The 22,800-nt window shown below is 34.5% G+C and overlaps 2 protein-coding genes across 2 annotated transcripts; one reads left to right on the forward strand and one right to left on the reverse strand.

Moving 5' to 3' along the window:
* Positions 1-5,973: 5,973 nt before the first annotated feature.
* LOC124541920 (protein SGT1 homolog) lies at positions 5,974-10,044 on the reverse strand. Its single transcript, XM_047119852.1, has 6 exons — positions 9,893-10,044; positions 9,204-9,320; positions 8,778-8,979; positions 7,872-7,957; positions 7,245-7,349; positions 5,974-6,214 (listed from the first exon to the last, which is right to left on the reverse strand). The coding sequence occupies exons 1-6, from the start codon at positions 9,911-9,913 to the stop codon at positions 6,107-6,109; spliced, it is 639 nt and encodes a 212-aa protein (XP_046975808.1). The 5' UTR covers positions 9,914-10,044; the 3' UTR covers positions 5,974-6,106.
* Positions 10,045-11,243: 1,199 nt separating this feature from the next.
* On the forward strand, positions 11,244-21,249 carry LOC124541968 (NADH-ubiquinone oxidoreductase 49 kDa subunit). Its single transcript, XM_047119908.1, has 10 exons — positions 11,244-11,380; positions 11,616-11,731; positions 12,538-12,647; positions 13,538-13,739; positions 14,733-14,920; positions 15,491-15,654; positions 17,588-17,707; positions 19,097-19,226; positions 20,142-20,287; positions 20,720-21,249. The coding sequence occupies exons 1-10, from the start codon at positions 11,286-11,288 to the stop codon at positions 20,847-20,849; spliced, it is 1,401 nt and encodes a 466-aa protein (XP_046975864.1). The 5' UTR covers positions 11,244-11,285; the 3' UTR covers positions 20,850-21,249.
* The last annotated feature ends 1,551 nt before the right edge of the window (positions 21,250-22,800 follow it).

The following is a 22,800-nucleotide window of genomic DNA, read 5'->3' on the forward strand; positions in this document are numbered from 1 at the left end:
TGTTTATATGTCTTTGCAAATTTTGATTTCTATTTCCGTTGATGTATTGTGTGAGTCTTCCTATTTTAGCCCTGAGGTCTTTTACTTTAATTTCATGTCTTACTTGCCATTTAGGTTTATTAGGTTCTTTCCTTTTTCGAATTTCACTCGTTTGTGACATAGTTATATTGGAGCCATTTAGTTTGGCCACTGTCCAAGCAGCGCAATAGATGATAAGTTGCATTTGATCGTACTCAGTTTCATTGTTTAAATATTTCGGTAATATTGAGTTGTTAATATAGTGTAATAGTTTTGATAATTTCTTTGAAGATTTTTGTTTAGGAATAAAATTTCTGTCTGTAGGTTTTGTTTGTATATAGAATTCTAACGCTTTTATAAAAGTCTCATCTATCTGTTTAGCATAATTAATATCACAATTTTCATAATTTAACGTTGGCGTGTTTGAAAATCTTTCCGGATTTATATTATCTATGATATTGTTTCGGGCTACTTCTCCTATTGACGTAGTTGGATGTATGGTATGAGCGTTTTCATCGCTAGAACTTTGATTCAAAGCCTCTTGATAATTGTCTTTTTCTGTTTGTAATTCTCTTTTTACTTCTTCTTTAATATTTTTTAGTCGGTTAGAGTCAATGTATTTATTTAATATAATTAAACGTCGTTGGTCAGCTATTCTTTGTTCAGTTATGTTAGATAATTCAGGGAATTTTTTAATGAATTCTTGATGTAAATATTTTCTATAAACTGTTTTATTTGTTTCTAAATGTGTTATTTTATAGTACGCTTTGATAATTGTCTCATTATGTTCATTAGACCACCTCATACGTTGGCTTGTTTGAGTGATGTTAGGCATTTGGGTGTTGAGTGTATCGCGAACTGTTTGGGAGATATTACCTGCTAGTTTGATGCTGACTTCCCTGTATATCGTTTCTATTACCTGTTCAGAAAGCAGTTTTTTGTTTATTATAGCCCTACGTTGGTCTCCTATTCTTTGACGTGTAACATGCATGGTTGGAAATCTTTCTGAAAATCTGGTGTGTAGGGGAGTAAGATAAGTCTTAGTGCCTGTTCCCAAATTTGTAAGTTCCAAGTATGTGCGTAAGATGTACTCATTCATTTCATTACTCCATCTCTTTCGCGCACGTTTTGAGCCAGTCATGGATTCCGGGTCGTCGGCTGTTGCCTCCGGTATAACATTAACTGACACTGGAGATATAGTTGATACTCGGGAATTTGACCTTTCGTATGATTTGGGGGAAGAGTTAGGAGACGGAAAAAGGCTAAAAGTTGATGAGATTGATGATGGTGGGGAGGACGTCAAAGAATTAGTGCCTAATTTTTTGGGTATATAACTACCGAGAGCATTTGGTTTGCTCTTGCTTGAAGACGCAATCGGTTGCTGGCGACTTCGTAAATTATATCGTTCATTTGGTTGGTTTAAATTTCTCTTCATTTTGTTCCCACGAGCAGCTAGGGTAAAATAAGGTCGGTCCCGGCAGAGCCCCGCTTGCCGGGATAAGAGCTGTAGACCTAATGTAGGCTACACCTGGAGTTCGCCCTGGCTCCAGGCGTGGCACGCTTATGATCGGACTCGCCCCCGATCACGCATCCCTCGGCACGGCAGACCTTGGATTGGCGGATGTTTGGGACCGTTGGTTTGGGAAGGGTAGCAAAGTTGATGGTTGCTTTTTTGTATCTCCAATAACAGGGTCGAGCTCAGGATGTTCAGGCTCTGTTTAAGGTTCTGTCCTGCCTTCCCGCAAGCCCCCTCACCACGACAAGGTGGTCCCTCGAGGGGGTTTATTATTATTATTGTTATGTATGATTTTTTTTTAAAGATAGTGTGATTCGAGAGGAAGCTTTTTGTACATAATACATGGATAATATAGTTAAGGAACACTGACAATTTTAGAAGTTTATAATGTGATGTCGTATATGAACAAATTCTGTAGTATATTTGGCATCAGTATTGCACCCATGTATAGCCGGGGCGAGTCGCTAGTGTATGATGCATATAAATTGTTAAGAGTTTGTACTTTTATAACATAGGCGAAATGGCGAAAACTTCATAAAAAGTGGTCACCACTGCGCTGTATGAACTATCAACCATTCCTTACATTACCAATGCGCCACCAATCTTGGTAACTAAGTTGTCTCTCGTAGCTCTACACTGGCTCACTCACCTCTCGAACTAAGAAACAACAGTCTATATTAATATTATAAATGTGAAAGTAACTCTAGTAGTAAAAGTCTTTCTATCTGTCGCTCTTTCACGAACAAACCGGTCAACCGAATTTGTTAAAATTTGTTATGAAGCTAACTTGAACTCCATGAAAGGACATAGGCTACTTATTTTGTCTGACACGTGACAAACAACACTCCAATTACGAAGCGACACTACTAGTACTAAATATTTTTGTTTGGCGGTAGAATAACTGATGAGTGGTACTTACCTATACCTGTATATATTTCACAAAGCCAAATTAAATACAAAAAACAATTATAATTAATTTAGGTTATTATAATGTGCTTTAAGTATTATAGTATGCACTATCCCAAGTCTTCACTAATGTTTTCGAATCTCAAATGTTATCTGTAATATATTTCAAGCTACGACTTTGTATTTAAACAAACTTTACAGAAACGTGTATTTAATTTTTCTATTACTTTTTTTGACGAAGGCGTAAAGATATTTGTACACAAAATTCCAATATTTTTTTTTTATTATTCCAATCCAAGATTTAAATGCAAAATATAATTAAGCTAGTGTTAGCGAATAACCCTAGCTTCCGATACGGTGTTGGCATTTGGTTCTGTATTAGTGATTGTATCGCATTGTTGTTGCATATTACGAATATAGCAGGGGCTATTGAATTTACTTTATTATGTACAATGATTATTGTAATTAATTCATCGATAATTTGTAAAACTGTAATTAATATTATTTTATATGGCATAGCATTTAATACTGGCATGTTACAATAACTGTAAATTCCTACTGCTGGGCTAAAGGCCTCCTCTCCCCTTGAGGAGAAGGTTTGGAACATATTCCACCACGCTGTTCCAATGCGGGTTAGTGGAATACAAATGTGGCAGATTTCCTATGAAATTTGTCACATGCAGGTTTCCTCACGATGTTTTCCTTCACCGCCGAACTCACAGTGAATTATAAACACAAATTAAGCACGTATAGTGGTGCTTGAATCAGTTTGAACCCGCAATCATCGGTTAAGATGAACGCGTTCTAACCATTGAGCCATCTGGACTTTGTCATTAGCAAACAATTGAACGTTAGCGGGAGATTGTAACAAAAGATAAAGATTCGAGCATCGTTGTAAAACGTGTTTTTATTTTCGCCATCCCGATCTAGTGAAATTACACTAGACAGTAGTCAATTGCTGCTGACATGAAGACAAGGATGCGTCAGTCTGCATCAATATTTGAGCGTGCACGTGTTAGTCACAGCGATTTGGTTAAATTATTCATTCAGAGAAACGCCTAGCCACTTTAGTATACGATGATGATAATCTAGCTCAGTGATTCCCAAAGTGGTCCAGGGGGACACCCAGGGGTCCACGGGAGACAAGATGGGGGTCTACGTAGGTGTGAATAAAAAATGGGGGTCCATAAGATGTTAATGGGGGTCTACGAAAATTTATCTGCTTTTGATAGTAAAGAGCAAAAATGTAAGCATAGTTATATTACCTTATTAATTTTTTCTTGTAATCTTATTCTTTTAATAAGTAAAGTGTTAGAAAATGTACTATTTTTCGTTATTATTTTACCTATCTGAATATAGGGACAGAACTCAGAAGCGACACTTTTTATTTATTTTTCGGCGACTTTAAGAATGAGTTAGAAATGTAGCAGCCACGGGTCCAGGCAGGGGGTCCACGGAAACCAATAACATTTTAAAAGTGGTCCACGAGAAAAATAAGTTTGGGAACTACTGATCTAGCTGAATGACTATTTCATCTCATATTAAATTGTTTATTTATATAATACATAAGACAAACACAAAAAAAAACCCGCTGAGTTTCTTTCGCCGGTTCTTCTCAGGTCAGTGTGTTTTCTTTTCCGAACCGGTGGTAGTGTTTCAATTGACCATCAATGGGAAAGTGTAATGCTTCTATATTGAATAAAGTTATTTGAGTTTGAGTTTGACATCAACCAAGTCATCTTCCTTTCTTATAATATAGTATAGTAAGACACAAATTAGATGTAGCATCGGAAAATGCAATGGAATGAAAATAAAACCGATTACTGCCGATTTACACAACCAATTGAAATAGCTCCCTATCGCGCCATTCGACGCTATTCGTCGCTATAGATTCACACGTCAGAGAAAGCAAGTGCATTTGAATCGACGCGTCAAATTGACGAATATATTAGTTCATATGATATTACAAGTTATTACGTTTGTGTAAAGATCATATTCACATGAGAAATAAATATTGATAATTTGGGATAGCGTACTCAATTCGGATGTGATCGGTTTAACGAATTTTGCCGATGCGACATCTATGTTGTGTCGTACTATAATATGCTTTAGACTTTTTTTTAAGATCATTGAAATAAACGCCCTTACATTTGTAGTCCTGTCGACCTTACCTCTAGATTTTTCTAGAAACCGAAAGCGCGTTGATGATACACAATACCTGTGTTTTTGGCGAAGACGAAGGTGTTGCAACTCCCGTAGCACCGAAGACCATCGATTTTCGAAATTGTTGACAACTATATGACGCTATTCTATTTTAACAAACAGCAACAGACATACATACATACATCCCACTAATATTATAAATGCGAAAGTTTATGAGGATGGATGTATGTATGTTTGTAACTCTTTCACGAAAAAACTACTGAACGGATTTCGATGAAACTTTACAGTAATATAGGTTACACATTAGGATAATACATAGGCTACAATTTATAATGATTTTATGTAATTTGGTCATAATATAACGATACATATAAAGTACCCGTGCGAAGCCGGGACTGGTCGCTAGTATTTTGTTATTTCTTTATTTTTAATTCTATTGGTTGGCGGACGAGCATTTGGGCCCTGATGGTAAGTGGTCACCACCGCCCATGGACAATGGCGCTGTAAGAAACATTAACCTTTCCTTACATCGGCAATGCGCCACCAACCTTGGGAACTAAGATGCTATGTCGCTTGTGCCTGTTACACTGGATTACTCACCCTTCAAACCGGAACACAACAATACTGAGTACTGTTGTTTGGCGGTAATACATTGGTAAAAAAAGCATATTATTCAATACAAGATTTTGTAGATGATAAAAAAGCGTGGAATTAATACCTGTTGACTTCCAGGCAGGATACATTACATATATATATTGTATTTAATTAATATGATTGTATTTTTTAAATGTTGCAAAAGAGTAACTACTGAGTTTCTTGCCGGTAAAATCTACTTTTCGAACCGATAGCTTCACTTAATAGGCTATTTGACAATGCGAAAAATAAATTGTGAATTATTGTAATCAGTGTATATTATGAGTTTAAAAATGGTTATTTACTAACGAAAGATGAAAATAATACTTAATTTATTCAAAAATCAATAAATAAAAAAGCATTTTTTCAAACGTTTGTCACGTGACACAAAACGCTCCTGATTGGCCGGGCTTATGGTGAAATAGTTTTCTACTGTATGTACCACAGATTAAAATACAGGAAAGTGACATCACCAAAGTGAAATAATATAAAATGGAATTTAAAAACCAGTCAAATAGCCTATTGTTAAGTGACGATTCAAAAATGCTTGTAAAAGCCCACTTGAATAAAGTTTATTTTGATTTTGATTTTGGTAGAATATCTGATGAGTGGGTGTTACCTACCCAGACAAGCTTGCACAAAGCCCTACCTCCATTAAGTATACAGTAAAAGGACTTGAAATACAGATATAACATAGCCCCCTCTGACCTTAAACCCAAAATAAAAACAAAAATGACAATTTGAACACAAACATTTCTTTTAAACAAAATCGTACAAATTCTATCGCAATGAGTTCACAATACATCTATGTATATATAATCAGTTTTGTTTTATTATTATATATAATAAATATTATAATTATTTGTCCGTCTAGCTGTCCCACTTCTTGAACTCGAGACCGTCTGGCGGTTTTACTTCCACCTTCTCACTTGCCACCTGATTCCAATTCGTGCTCAAAACTGTCCCACCAGACTCCACCTGAAAGAAATAAATATATATTAATTTATTAATTATTATATACTAGCTTCTGCCCGCGACTTCGTTCGCGTGGACTTCAGGTTCGTCCCGTCTAGTCTAGTAATCGCTTAAAATCGCTTCGTAAATAAGTCATTATTTCTCGTACAAAGTAAAGGATAAAAAATGGTTATTCTGGGTTATTCCTAAGAGATAAACATATACCATCACGGACTTTTTTGTAGACCTTTTTAAGTTGTACAATACTGTAGTAAGTACATTGTTTTGATCTATCTTGTAGGATTCAGTCAGCGTTTGCAATGTAAGCGCCAAAAATGTGTTTTTTTACGACCTCACATTAGAAACCTCAAAAATTGTAGCCTATGTGTTATTCTGATGTATAAGCTATATTGTGGTAAAGTTTCATTTAAATCCATTCAGTAGTTTTTACGTGAAAGAGTAACAAACATCCATACATCCATACTTACAAACTTTCGCCTTTATAATAGTAGTAGGATTTTATCTGTAACGGCTGTCAGTCATGACATTAGGAGGCCACTGAAAATCAGTGTAGAAGCTAACATGTTTCTATGTATACTGAGTGTTCTCCTTTTGGTTGAATTGCACCGCTGCGCACTTATACATACCTACTACCATTACTTTTCTAAGTTATTTTTTACTATATACTGGCATTACAGCGTCTGTCAGGTTTCGCTAGTAACGTATATTTATAAAACAAATTATAATGAGTCGAGACTGATGATATAGGGAGTCGAGATGGCAAGGCAAGCACTGCTGATTCATGTGCTTAATTTGTGTTTATAATTCATCTCATGCTCAGCGGTGAAGGAAAACATCGTGAGGAAACCGGCATGTGACAAATTTCATAGAAATTTTGCCACATGTGCATTCCACCAACCCGCATTGGAACAGCGTGGTGTAATATGTTCCAAACCTTCTCCTCAAAGGGAGAGGAGGCATTTAGCCCAGCAGTGTGAATTCACAGGCTGTTGTTGTAAATTATAATGAGTGGAGTATAAACAAAGATACTTACAAAACTCTTATTCATAGCACGCCTCACTTCATCGGAACCCTCACCATAAATCTTCTGGAAGAGTGCGTTCAAGGCTGCATCACCTTCTGGCTTCTCCTCTTCCTCCTGAAAGAATAATTACAAAACAATCACTTAATAAAAAACGAGCAATATTGCGCAAATATTTGTTACAAGCCTAATATACCATAGTACGACACAACTTAGATGTAGCATCGGCAAAAGTCGTAAAACCGATCACATCCGAATTGAGTACGCTATCCCAAATTAACAATATTCATTTCTTATGCGAATGTGATCTTTACACAAACATAATAATTTGGAGTATCATATGACCTAAAAAATTCGTTAATTTGACACGTCGATTTCTATGCACTCGCTTTCTCGGGTTGAACTGACGCGAGAATCTATAGCGACGAATAGCGTCGAATGGCGCGATAGGGAGCTATTTCTATTGGTTGTGTGAATAGGCAGTAATCGGTTTTATTGAATTTGCAGATGCTACATCTAAGTTGTGTCGTACTATACTAAGATAGATAAGCACACTAAAGAGCATGCTCTTTCAACTGGAAATTTCGGACACAATAGATATATTAACAAGGAAACTTTTATTATTAGTTGTAAACATACCATTTTCTTGATATCTTTCTCTATTTTATCCCAATCCTTTTTGAAGATCTGCGGCGGTTTCTTAGGTCCGGACGCATCTAAGACGGCTGGAAGAAAAACATACTAAATTTTAATACAACATTTGAACACCGTGTATTATGGTGAAAAAGAGTAACTACTGAGTTTCTTGCTGGTTCTTCTCGGTAGATTCTACTTTCCGAACCGGTGGTAGCTTCACTTAATATATGTCGTTGTTAAATAACGACTCAAAAGTTCTTGTTCTGCATATCGCTCTTTCACGACCAAACCGCTGAACCGTATTTGATGAAATTTAGTATAAAGCAAACTACAAGAAAGGACATAGGCTTTTTTAGACTGACACATTACCATCACCCTAAAACGCGAGCTAAGCCACGGGTAATTACTAGTTTTATATAAAATATGAATTATTTATTACTCGTTCATTTGTTTTTTCTATAATTTTGTCAGCCTTAAATTAACATGGACTATCGTCGTTTTAGTTGACGTGATGACGTCACTACCCTGCTTATAAGTATATGTATATTCAACCCCCTATAGACTTTACCCTGTAAGAAATATTAAGCATTCCTAATATGACAAATACACTATGACCTTAGAATATAAGATGTCATGTTCCTTGTATTCATAGTTACAATAGCTCAATCGCCCTTCAAACCGAAAGAAAAAAGCATTTATTGCTAGTATTACAGTTTGGCCATAGAATATCTGGTACATAAGAAATAATCTGTGCGCTATCAGCATAAACAAAAGCTACAATTAAAAATAAACTTTAATTACCTACAACCAATAAGAACAGATGTTATTTGAAAATCGAAGGGATTAGTTACTTATAGCAAATAACAATTTGCAAACATAGAAAACTTAGAATTATATAATTGGGCTCACCCTGCGGTATAGCCTTGATCTTCTCCTCTTGACCTTGACCTTCAAGAAGATTCCACCTCAGTCCCTCCTTCTTCTTTAATTTCACCTCTATCTTGGAAGGTGAAACTACATGCACGCACATAGATGGAACTATTTCATGCGCCAGTTCTAATTCTAGGCTGTACTCTGAATCCGAATCTGGTATTACACTTGAAACCGAAAGCTGTAAATAAGAACAATTTTTTTAAAGTATAGTTCATAACTGTTTAGTAAAAATGGTAGGCTTAAGTCCACGTGTGCTTTAGCGTGTAATTTATGTGTATATTAATTAGTTTCATACTTGGAATAAGAGATACTGCCACATATGTACATGGCAGCCAGCATTGCAATACTTAAGCACAATTTCTATTCAAAATATTTTCAATATTATTTAAAAAATAAACTTACACTCCTATCCCCATAGTGCACTTTCACTTTGTCACTGGAGGCATTCTTAAGTAGTATCGTCACAACCACGAGGGAGTCTGTTTGGTACCAGTCATGTTTTATTTTAGGTTTCACTGGCTGAAACATGAAAAAAAATGTTAGTATTATTTATAGTAATGTTATGAACACAAAATAACTGTCTGACTTTTACTTAATCACAGACAATAATCCTTTTTTTTACGCCTAATACGCAAAGCCACATCCTATAAATAGTCCTAAGATATCGGCTTTTCTAGCCGAAACCATTTTATAATAACTGTGCAACTGTACTATCTACAAATGTATTTATAAAATCAAAACATGAACATTAAATATACATTATACATACTTTACTAATTTTAATTCAAGTAAATTTTTAATAGACGAGAAGCAATGGTCAATTCTAATCAAGCCAAAAAACTCGTATCTGTTTTGTTTCTTTAAAACAAAAAAGTTTTACGAAAAGTTCAAAAGGTTTTTTTTCTATATATTTAAAAGTATTTTAAAGAACATTTAGTACGATAATAAAAAAATAGCTATATATGACGGTTGTGAAGAACATTATATTTTTATTATCTGCTATTGGATTTCAGTTAGAATTTTTTGGTTACAATTACACAAAGGTCTCATTTTAAACGTACGAAGTTTGCAAGTAAAATAACTTTACTAACCTCCGCCGACGTTTCGCTCATGATTTCTTCTTTATTCTTATAGATTTAGGTCTACCGCTACCTACTTGGAAGAAAAAATAACTTATAGCAACCGCTGTTTATTTTTAATTTTAACTACTAATGACAAGTATCAACTATCAGTATGACACTGTGACAACAGGCGAAATTTATACAAATTGCCAATTTCGAAAAAGTTTTAATAGTGGTATTATTATTAGGAACATTTAATACTATAAATTATTTAAATCCTCAAATTATAAATATGAATTACCAAATGTATTATTTTATTCAAAAACATTTGAAACATAAATCTGAGTTATTTCACAGTATTTAAAACCTAAGTCAAAAAAATATGTTTCCAAATTTAAGGGTAAATTCACGAGAAGGGCAACAATCTAAAAATCGTCAAGTCAGAGACTTTTCTAGATTAAATTTCTAAAGTACTAATTTGCATTAACATTTCGCTACTTATAACGGTTTTCAGACTAGATAAAATATATTAGTAAAACTTTATTATGAGTATTGTTACTTGCCGTTAAAATATAAACAATGAGTATATAGGTAGTTTAAGAAAGGCTGCGCATAATTATTAACTACGAAGGTGATTTTAATTATAGAACTGGATATAATAGGAATTAACGAGCATTAATATAAATATGTTATTGATAGTTACAAATATGTTTTGAATAATTGATAAGAATGTGTTTTCAGATTGCCAATTTTGAGTGTTTTGACTTTTTTCAATGTCTATATTTGATGGTAATTAAATATCAGTAAAAAACTCAGGCATAAACTATTGTGTATATGTTGTGATGGACTCGATATGTTGCGAACCGATAACTATACATATATATTATTTTTATATTTTTAATATTATAAATTATAACTGATGATGATAATGATGATGAGATTGTAAAGAATTTGAAATACCGCGAAAAATTAATAAAATATAATACAAACTTTTCCTCTTTTGATTTTTACAAATGAACCTAGATAGTTGAAGTTATTCGTACACATTAGTTAGGTAAAACATTTTAAGTTAAGTTTTATTTTAAGTTAAGGCTGTACGGTGCAATACTTTTATCTTTTAAAGTGAAAGAATTACCTACCTCACAAAAAATACTTGACAATTGACTCAAAACATCTGACGTGATTTACGTTTTACGATAAATCAATGAAATTATTCCGTTTTTTTTTTTAGACAAATAAATAAGATCCTCAGAAATTTGAGGATAGTGTCCTATTTTTTAAAAACCTAATATTAATTTATAATATAAATAATTTTTGAATATTGACCTTAAATGTAATATTGTAAAAATTTGTAAATTTAATTGACATTAGCAAATCATTCGATTGACATTTTTATCTGTAACGGAACGCAGTCCCTTCGAAAATGTCTTCGTTGGTAAATGTTTTGCTGCGAAAAAGTGCAAATTTAGGCAATTCAAGAGCCTTATTGGGGAATATACCGATAGTTAATAATGTGAAGTGAGTGTGGAATTTAAAAAAAAAATATATTTATATAAAGTATTATTATTAATTCGCTATAATGTCATTTAAAAATTATGTAACATTTAAGGTTATACATAATATTTATTTCTTTTTTATATTCAATATTATCAGCTTATCTTTCTATAATAATAAGTAAATTTTTGAAGAAAGCTTTTATTTCTACAGTATAACTGAGTATCTACTCTATTTCTGTTACGTGCTTATTTTTCAGCTCTCAACGAAAAGCTCATAGATGGATGCCCGACCAAGATTTCGTGAAGCAGTTCGAGGGGGCTGTTATGTACCCAGAAGGAATCACTGCCCTCATGAAACACCCACCTTACAACAGTAAGTTTAATTATATCTAAATATCCTATTAAACAGAAACCAGCTATCAATCTATTTTCTAAGTATTTAAATTTCTATACATGATCAGTTTTTAATTAAAAGATATTCGAAAAATGTACTGCATTGATAATGTGTTAAAATTCATAAGATTTCATCGTAAATTTTACTTATGTAAACATAAAAATTAAAATTACTCTATTTTTTATTGTATCCCTTGTATTCATGTTTTGCAGTGTTATTATTACTTATAATATGATTGTCTGCATATTTTACTTGACTGTAAACACAATCTATTGCATTGCTTTTATTATCTAGTAATGTAATAATTACTTAAATAGCTTACACTGTTACAATAAAATAGCTGTAGCTCAATATCATACCATCAAAATTTCACCAATAATAATTACAAATCAATAATAAAATCAAAAACTAAACTCAATTTTAACTATATTATAACATTTTATTTTTCGGTAAATATGATATCAGTCACAAAATTGCCTATGTGTAATCAAATCTACACAATTATGCACAATACATGAGGAAACTCCTTGGATAGCTATTTATTATGTAATCCTTAAATCATAAATGGTTTATGACACCCACGTTGTTATCCCAATAATAATGCGATTTCAACCACTGCTATACTTACTCAGTACCATGAGGGTATTTGTCCGACCTCCTATGTTTATATTTAGATGCTTCTCATTTATATTTCTCATTAATTTACGAAACAGCTACCGTCTTGGCCTTGAAAGTGTATCACACTGGTATAAATATCTATTTATTCCCTAAGTAAAATTTCCCAGGCATTGTGACACCATCCGAGAAGCAGGTCCGTAATATGATACTCAACTTTGGACCTCAGCACCCGGCTGCTCACGGTGTGCTCCGACTTGTAATGGAGCTCGATGGTGAGGTGAATATCGAAATTTTAATTGGTTTCATGAAATTTAATTGAATATGCTTACAATTGGCTATGAACAAAATTTATTTCGATTTAACTTTCAAAACATTTACAAGCAATTTAACTTATAAGTGATACACAGATTATCTTCCATACACAAATGTTGACACATACAACATCACACACATAAAAAGGGAAGTGTTATATTTTATGATTACTGAATATATTAACCCAAATAACCAACGCACTACTCCTTAAAGATAGATACACACAAATTGTTGTATTATCTTATATTGTTTGAATACAATAACTTACTAAGCCATCTCATAGTACTAGAACAGTAGTGAAATAGAAAGTACATGTTTGGTTTGTTATATAATATCCTGTATCAAGCCAGGATAATAGCATAGATATATTCCAAAAGCTGTATAATATATTTTTCCTGTATTCACCGACTTCACCGAAATGTAGATGATAAATAAGCTCATTGCTTTTCACAATTTATATTGCATAATTAAATTGAATGTGATATTGACAATGAAAGTCTAACATTTGTTTAAAAGGATGCTGGTACATTTGCGATGTAAGAAATGGTTAATATTTCTTGCAGTTTATTACATTGTCTGTAGAAAATACTGACTATGAAAGTAGCTTATATGCCCATTAGCAAACAAATTATATAAATGAGTCCCCAAATATAACTGATCAGAAACATATAGTAACATATTTCCTGAATGAAAAATTTCGAAGACAAATTTAGCATTGTTGTTTTATATATTGCTATAATTTGTTACAAGCCTTATAATGAAAGATTTAGTAACATAAGATATAAATTTATTACCAGACAAAGCTCTTTCCTATAAATCTTTAATCCTACTGGTTTATTAATGTATTCTTTTCAGACTGTACGCAGTGCTGATCCACACATTGGTCTCCTCCATCGTGGTACTGAAAAGTTGATCGAATACAAGACATACACCCAAGCGTTGCCGTACTTCGACCGTCTTGATTATGTATCTATGATGTGTAATGAACAGTGCTACAGTTTAGCGATTGAGAAGCTACTGAATATTGACATACCGTTGAGAGCCAAATATATTAGAAGTAAGTGTAGTTTTGCAGTAAGTTTTTTATATATAAATTAATATAAGAACATTATTTATGGAATATGGTCTTCTATATTTGTACTAAGAATGGGTGTTACACAAGGACCGATTTTAGGTCCCATTCTAGTTTTCGTATCTATAAATAACTGACAACATCTTAAAGAGCTTCAGGGATAGATTATAATCTTATAGTTTGAAAATTTAATTAACGGTTAAAAATCTATCGACATTATACAATTGTGCGCAATAGATTATAGTTTAAGGGTATTTGCAATTTTAGGTTTTTTGGCGGGGCCCACATAACTTTCAATCAATCAGCGCACGACATGCATCCGTTCTACGCCAGTTCACAATTTGACCGCTTCACATCGGTAGATTACAATTTAGCGAAAAATAATGCATTACATTGCAAACATATTTTGCGGTTCACAATATTACGACAGTTTAAAATCTGTCGAGACACTAATCTAACGAATTTTGTAGTCTTGCGGTGACATATATTTTACAAATATCTTTGATGAACAGTCATATATATATAAATTGCTCAACTAATTTTATAATGACGAAAAATAACTTCAAGAAAGTACTTTAATTTTTTTGAAAAAATATTGTAACTGTGTGGTTATATTAGTATAGTACGACACAACTTAGATGTCGCATCGGCAAAATTCGTAAAACCGATCAAATCCGAATGGAGTACGCTATCCCAAATTATCAATATTTATTTCTCATGCGAAAATGATCTTTGCGCAAACGTAATAACTTGTAATATAATATGACCTAATATATTCGCCAATATGACGCGTCGATTAACATGCACTTGCTTTCTCTGACGCGTGAATCTATAGCGACGAATAGCGTCGAGTGGCGCGATAGGGAGATATTTCTATTGGTTGGGTAAATCGGCAGTAATCGGTTTTATTTTCATTCCATTGCATTTTCCGATGCTACATCTAATTTGTGTCGTACTATAATTAAAAATTGTTTTTAGCCTTGTTCGCTGAAATCACCCGTATCCTCAACCACATAATGGCGGTCGGCACGCACGCCTTGGACGTCGGAGCGCTGACCCCATTCTTCTGGCTTTTCGAGGAACGTGAGAAAATGATGGAGTTCTACGAGAGGGTCAGCGGTGCGAGAATGCACGCAGCCTACATTCGCCCCGGAGGTGTTTCTTTGGTAAGTAGTTCTAGACTAGTTGTTTCCCGAGACTTTGCTCGCGTTTTAGGGGTCTTTTGTCATATGTTAGGTCTTGGAGTTCAAATTATATACTATATATAAACAACAAACAACAACAACAGCCTGTAAATTCCCACTGCTGGGCTAAAACCTCCGCTCTGTTTGAGGAGAAGGTTTGGAACATATTCCACCACGCTGTTCCAATGCGGGTTGGTGGAATACACGTGTGGCAGAATTTCTATGAAATTTGTCACATGTAGGTTTCCTCACGATGTTTTCCTTCACCTCTGAGCACGAGATGAATTATAAAGACAAATTAAGCACACGAATCAGCGGTGCTTGCCTGGGTTTGAACCCGCAATCATCGGTTAAGAGAACCAGTTCATGTTGCCACAACTATACAACTTTAGGATGATTTGTTAATTAATTAATAAATCAGAAAACAGCACATAACAATCTTCATCCTGTTTCTCGTTACGCATTTATAAATGAAGTAATATTAATGAAAATATACTTATGTCCGTACCATTGGTTTAAAATCTAAACGCCGCCCCCCCCCCCAATTCTCAGGATATGCCGATGGGTCTGATGGACGACATATATGAGTTCGCGAGTAAGTTCTCCGAACGTCTGGATGAGGTAGAGGACGTGCTGACCAGCAACCGCATCTGGGTGCAGCGCACCAAGGACGTGGGCGTGGTCACTGCTCAGGACGCGCTCAACTACGGGTTCAGGTGATCACCACCACCATGAATACCACTTACAGTATCTAGTCAAAGTCAATATAGCCTTCTTGAGGCAAGGTATCCGTTTCAATAATATAATTCCACAGATATTTTTAACTTTGCCGTTTTATGAAAATAATCTTTATTTTTACAAGCACTTTTGAATCGTCAATTAACAATTAAGTGAAGCTACCACCGGTTCGGAAAGTAGATTCTAACGAGAAGAACCAGCAAGAATCTCAACAGTGACTTTTTCAACGTTTAAAAAATACAAAATCATGTTTTATCAATTATTTAAATTAACATATCCTGTGTGGATAAATTTAAATCTTATCAATTGCTGAGTTTCGGTTTGAAGAGTGTGTCAGTCAGTGTTATTACAAGCACAGGGAATGTCTGGGATTATGCTGTGGTTGATGGAGCGTTGAAGGCAATTTTTTTTTTTGGGAGGTAATTTAGGTAATTGATGATTAGGTGTAATTCAGATTCCGGCCCTTTGATTAGCTTTCCTACAAAAAATTGACTAGCCGATGATAACTCGGTGGTAGGGCTTTGTGCAAGTCTGGGTAGGTACCACCCACTCAACAGTTATTCTACCGCCAAACAACAGTACTCAGTATTGTTGTGTTACGGTTTGAAGGATGAGTGAGCCAGTGTAACTACAGGCACAAGGGACATAACATCTTAGTTCCCAAGGTTGGTGGCACGACGATGTATAGTCTATTCCAATGGGAAGAGGAGAAAAGGTAAATAAACAACTTTGACCTTGAATTGATATGTCATTTGCGTTCGACTAGTGAGTTAAAAATAATTGAATGAATGGGTAATTAATGCTAAAGAACGATATTTTTTTTTGTGATTTAAAAAGAAATTTTCCGTTTAAACAAAGTCAGGTCGTAATAAAAAACTTCAGAGAATTCCGAATATGCATCCGTGCACATGATACGAAAGATGAGAGACGAATGTCTTTCTTAACATTGTATTATTTTTAAAACTATAAAATTGCTATGCACAAAACTGATCTACATTTCGAGATAAGAGATTATTTTTAAGTAAAATAATTCTTTTAACATTTTTGGTAAAAATATTATTTTTATGTAAAAACCTTACTTGTATAAAAATAACTTTTTTATCTATCGTTAGGTAACTTTTTACGTTTCTAATAAATAATTCATATTATATATTACAACCAATTAAATAAATATATTTAAAAAAATATCTATAATGAATTTTAAAACTAAAATAATATATTTTTTATCTGTATAAATTCATTCGTCTACATTCGTTTAGCGAACATGCCTAGTTGAGGCCTCTATTTTTAATGTTCGTCATCGAGAAATGGCGTCTTGAATGTCGACAAAACTGTTTTCGTTACTTTGGAAGTGAAATTAAAGTGGATCTATGTAGTTTAGTGAAATATTGTTGTATTACAAATGAAGATATATTAATCAAGAACTGTTTGTAGTTAATCTTATAGTGGAATTATCAACAAAACACTTGTGATATTGAAAAATACGGTATGTTTTGAATGTTTCCTTTTGTCATTGGAATGGACTATAAGGAATAGTTAATATTACTTACAGCGTCATTGTCTATGGGTGATGGTGACCACTCACCATAAGGTTGCCATATGCATAAAAAAAATGTAAATCAACCTTAATCAACGATCAATGAATGAATTACGAACCCAAACTCAGCACCGGATTTGACTTCGCTGTCATCTATTGGGGTTCATATGTTCTAACCAATTTTTTTGTTTGTTTTTTTTTTTAACACTGTGCTCTACCTTTAGATAAATAATCGGGCCTTTTTGTAGGACCACTTTGGTGACCACTTACCATCAGGTGGCTCATATGCTACTCCGCCAACATAGACCATAAAAAAAAAAAAAAAAAGTTGTAAAGTTACACACATGTAAGGTAGCGATGTCTGTCGGTTACAGCGGCGTGATGCTCCGCGGGTCGGGCATCAAGTGGGACCTGCGCAAGAGCCAGCCCTACGACGCCTACCACCTCGTCGACTTCGACGTGCCCGTCGGCACCCACGGCGACTGCTACGACAGGTGACCTACTGCAAAAACTTTGCATAGTTACTTTATTAGATATTAGGGTTTTTGTTATATTTTTGATCTTCCTGGAAGAACGCATTTTCTCGTTAAACGCTTCCCCCACGTGAAGGGGGGGGGGGGGTCTTATGTGGAACTCGCCTATACCCTAGACGGCAAGTGACCACTGATGGGCTAAGGTCTCCTCTCCCTTTGTGGAGAAGATTTGGAACATATTCCACCACACTGTTCTAAAGGGGTTGGCGGAATACACATGTGGAAGAATTTCTATGAAATTAGACAAATAGAAGTGCGGAATATGTTCCAAACAGCGTGGTGGAATATGTTTCAAACCTTCTCAAATCCACATAGGGAGAGAAGGCCTTTAGCCCAGCAATGGGAATTTACAGGCTGTTGTTGTTGTAGACAAATGCAGGTTTCCTCACGATGGATTTCCTACCGCCGAGCACGTGATGAATTATATAAACAAATTAAGCACATGAATATTCAGCGGTGCGGGTTTGATCCACGCGTTCTAACCACTGGGCCATCTCGGCTCATCTCCAGTAATACAGTTTTTATATATATTGTTGGAATAAACAAGCAACATCTGCGTCAAGTCACACAACTTTTCTTTAAAAAAAAAAAAAGGCGGGAGATTCGTGGTTGACACATTGATCGCGAATATAATTATAACGGTGTAATGTGATTATTGATGGTTATTTGTGTCGTAGACTGAATTTTATTCTATTGTGGTAGATTGATTGTTGTTTTAAATTAAAGATAATTGTTTTAGAGGTTAACCTACTTCCTACTTCTGGTTCTAAAAATATATATTATATTGTTATAAATCAACAAAATTATAAAAATAAAAAAAAAAGATTTATATGGCCTTCGGCCTCAAGTACATACACAATTTTATGACTAAACAAAATTAAACAAACATAAAAAAATTAGTAATCGCTAATTATTCGGGTAGAGCTTCCGCACACTTCAAAAGTTAACGAATGAATGATCTCTTATCGCCAATATCTCGACTTATATAGGCAGGTGTGGTGTTGCTAAATTAAAATATTATATTGCTGTCGAAACGCTTGGCCCTTGGAGTAGTGGTGCAAAAAGCTTGATCAAAAGTATAACACCTCGCCTCATTGCCTCCACTGGTGACAGGAGGGCTGGTTCGTTTTTTGCCCAGAGGATCGGAATTGCGATTCAACGGGGAAATGCTGCTAGCATTCTTGCCACCATTCCACGCGGTCAAGATTTATACAGTAACTAGTTTTAGTTCATATTTGTATATATATATTTAAGCATTTAATGTTGTTAATTCTTATGTTAATAAAATTTACTTTGTCAAATCAAAAAAAAAAAATATTAGTCTTCCTCCAACAATATTTATACGTGCAGATACTTAATCCGCGTGGAAGAGATGCGTCAGAGTCTCCGCATCATAGAGCAGTGCCTCAACCAGATGCCGGCCGGCGAGGTGAAGACGGACGACGCCAAACTCACGCCGCCCTCCCGGGATGAGATGAAGGTCAGTCATGTCTCCTATTTATCTCGCTGGTAAAACGCTTTACGTGTTGCCCCCCCTTTTAAGTAGGAGGGGGGGATTGTGCCAGTATGGCCTAGTTAGAATATCGAGGGGGTATAATAGGCACAAGAAATATTGTTTGGTTTGTTGCCGGTTATTTTAGGCACATTACAAATATATTAAAGCAACAGCAGCCTGTAAATTCCCACTGCTGGCCTAAAGGCCTCCTCTCCCTTTAAGGAGAAGGTTTGGAACATATTCCACCACGCTGTTCCAGTGCGGGTTAGCGGAATACACATGTGGCAGAATTTCTATGAAATTTGTCACATGCAGGTTTCCTCACGATGTTTTCCTTCACCGCTGAGCACGAGATGAATTATAAAGACAAATTAAGCACATGAATCAGCGGTGCTTGCCTGGGTTTGAACCCGCAATCATCGGTTAAGATGCACGCGTTCTAACCACTGGGCCATCTCGGCTCATATATCGGCCATATCGATATATTAAAGGTTTACGTTTAATCATTCTAAGTGTGTTTTAGTGATTCATTTAATTCTCTTCTCTTTCTATATCTCTTTCTTTCCTCTACCTTAAAGCTGCTAGAAGAGATCGTTTTAGCGATAAGGCCGCCTCTTGTGCATCTTTCTTAATCGTGTCTAAATGATTTATTTATTTGTGTACAATAGAGAGCATTTTCATTTGATTTTGATTAATGAAACTTTTAACGAAAAACTATTAAAAATAAGTGCTTAATCACATAATTTCATAAATTATAATAGTCTGTTTGCTAATATACATACTAAGTAAATGTAAAATATTTCACTCATGAAAATCTAATTGCAGGAATTTCAAAAGAGCTTCAATTCGATTGGTTCAAGCGTTCTGAACTAACTTCTAACTTGTACTTTATGCTTGCAGACATCGATGGAGGCTCTGATCCATCACTTCAAGCTGTTCACTCAGGGCTATGCCGTGCCCCCTGGATCCACCTACACCGCCGTTGAGGCCCCTAAGGGAGAATTCGCCGTGTACCTCGTATCCGATGGCAGTTCCAAGCCTTACCGGTACACACCCCACAATATTAATACGTTCAATGCGGAACGAGGTCTAATAAGCCTCGTATGAGCCTCCCTTGCGGTGCGGCTAAGAAAAACATAACGTTACGGGGTCTAACAAGTCCCGTACCGGTATTATGATAGTTTACCGCAGGATTAAAAAATAAAGAGAGGATGCCGCAGCCAATGTGTTTCTAATAAATAAAGCATTTTTTATTCATTAGAAACTCGGTTGTTTTTTTATTTTGTAAAGTTATTGTTCCCAGTAACTTACTTTAGCTACTTACTTAGTATTGTATGTGATGTTGTCCAATGTTTATTTATTTCTCGTTATACCTATATTATAAAAAAAAGGATTTTAAGTTATTATACATAAATTCCCAAAAGTTGATTTACGAGAAAGAAAAATGAAAATTAATTATGTCATTTAATAATTTCCAGATGCAAGATAAAGGCGCCAGGTTTCGCTCACCTCGCGGCACTGGAGAAAGTCGGGAAGAATTCCATGTTGGCTGACATCGTCGCCATCATAGGAACCCTCGACGTCGTGTTTGGGGAGATCGACCGATAGACACCAAACTTGTCTCCGTATCTCGTCCACAGATTAAAAAAATATATATGATGTTGTTATGATGATAATAAAACCACTGCATTTGCACGAAACGAGCTATCGAAGAGAATGGCACATGCCCATTGGCTAATAAGCGTGACCTTGATATTATTTCGTCTGTTTCAACCAATGATATGCAAGTATTTTCCCATCTAGGAGTTTGATTCGTTGACTGGACTATAGGAAAATTTAAGATGAAATATGTTAAGTTTAGGCTTCGATGTTTTGTCTGTGAGTTATAAATGACATTTTTGCTTGATTACGAAAGAGGTTTTATTAGAAATGCATTTAATATTCGTCCACTGTGTGCGTTGCTGTCATCTGTCAAATTTAATATGTATCAACAGATTACATAACATTTTAACAGCGCTTTTAGATATACATATATTGTTTTATTTGTTTAGAACAAGACAAAGATTTACACCTGTTAAATCTAAATTTAAAGCTTGTGAAACTGATATAGCAGCATTTTTATATAATAATATTGTAACTCCGAAACTCAGTGTATATTTTGTGTATAAGTTTTATGTATATTGGTTTAGTTTTTTTTTCAGGTGAAAATATATTATGATAAATTAAATTTTTATTCAAAGATAAAATTGGATTTATTATATTATTTCTTAGGTTGTCAGTAACGCATTCATCGGCGATTTTGAAACGAATACGGAGATAAGCTTTTTTAAATATATCGTAGAAGAAATAAAATGTACATTATAAGTATAACAAATAAATTATTTGTATATCCAATCTGTTTTAGTTTTATATTATTTTATTTTGTCCATTGATTGTTACTTGTAACTAATTAAAATAATTCAGGTGTTATTTTAGCCTAACCAAGTCTAATAAATTGGAAAGCTTTTAGTATATTAATACATATTTAAATTTCGACAAATTTTTTGCACCTTTTTGGTACTATGTCATATAATTAAACGTCTACAAATCAACAAACAAACATTATACACTAGTACTAATTGATTTAAAAGTAGAATATTGTATCACATTTTATAATATTCTGTGACAAATCTGGTAAAGGATTTGTTTTTGATTCTGACTTGAAGAAGGATCGCCAAACACAGACGCTATATAGTACGACACAACTTAGGTGTAGCGTCGGCAAAATTCGTAATAACGATCACATCTGAATTAAGTACGCTATCTTAAATTATGAATATCTATTTCTCACGCGAATATGACCTTTATACAAACGTAATAACTTGTAATATCATATGACATAATATATTCGAAAATTTGACACGTCGATTTACATGCACTCGCTTTCTCGGGTTGAACTGACGCGGGAATCTATAGCGACGAATAGCGTCGAATGGCGCGATAGGGAGCTGTTTCTACTGGTTGTGTAAATCGGTTTTATTGAATTTGCCGATACTATATCTAAGTTGTGATGTACTATATATACTATGTCATATAATAGTTCACACACAAATCAACAAACAAACAAAATACTTAGTTAAAAATAGAATAAAGTATAAAATTAAAAGAAAAATATAGCAAAAACTCCGGTCAAGGATTTGATTCTGACTTGAAGAAGGTTCGCGAAGCACTGACTCAGACTCATTCTTCTAAAAACTCAATTGAAATATAATGTTGAACCAAAATGTGTGACGTCACCGGACAGACGACGAAGCGTTTCAGAAGATATGTGACAGGCGACGGGCGGCCATATTATTTGAGACAGGATAAAAAAAAAGATTTGAGTTGCATATTTCATGTATTGTTTTATGTTTTTGTTATTTATATTAAATGAGAGACGGCCCAGTGGTTAGAACGCGTGCATCTTAACCGATAATTGCGGGTTCAAACCCAGGCGAGCACCACTGATTCATGTGCTTAATTTGTCTTTATAATTCATCTCGTGCTCAGCGGTGAAGGAAAACATCGCGAGGAAGCCTGC

Source organism: Vanessa cardui, chromosome 29, assembly GCF_905220365.1.
Source record: "Vanessa cardui chromosome 29, ilVanCard2.1, whole genome shotgun sequence".
NCBI classification, from domain to species: Eukaryota; Metazoa; Arthropoda; class Insecta; order Lepidoptera; family Nymphalidae; genus Vanessa; species Vanessa cardui.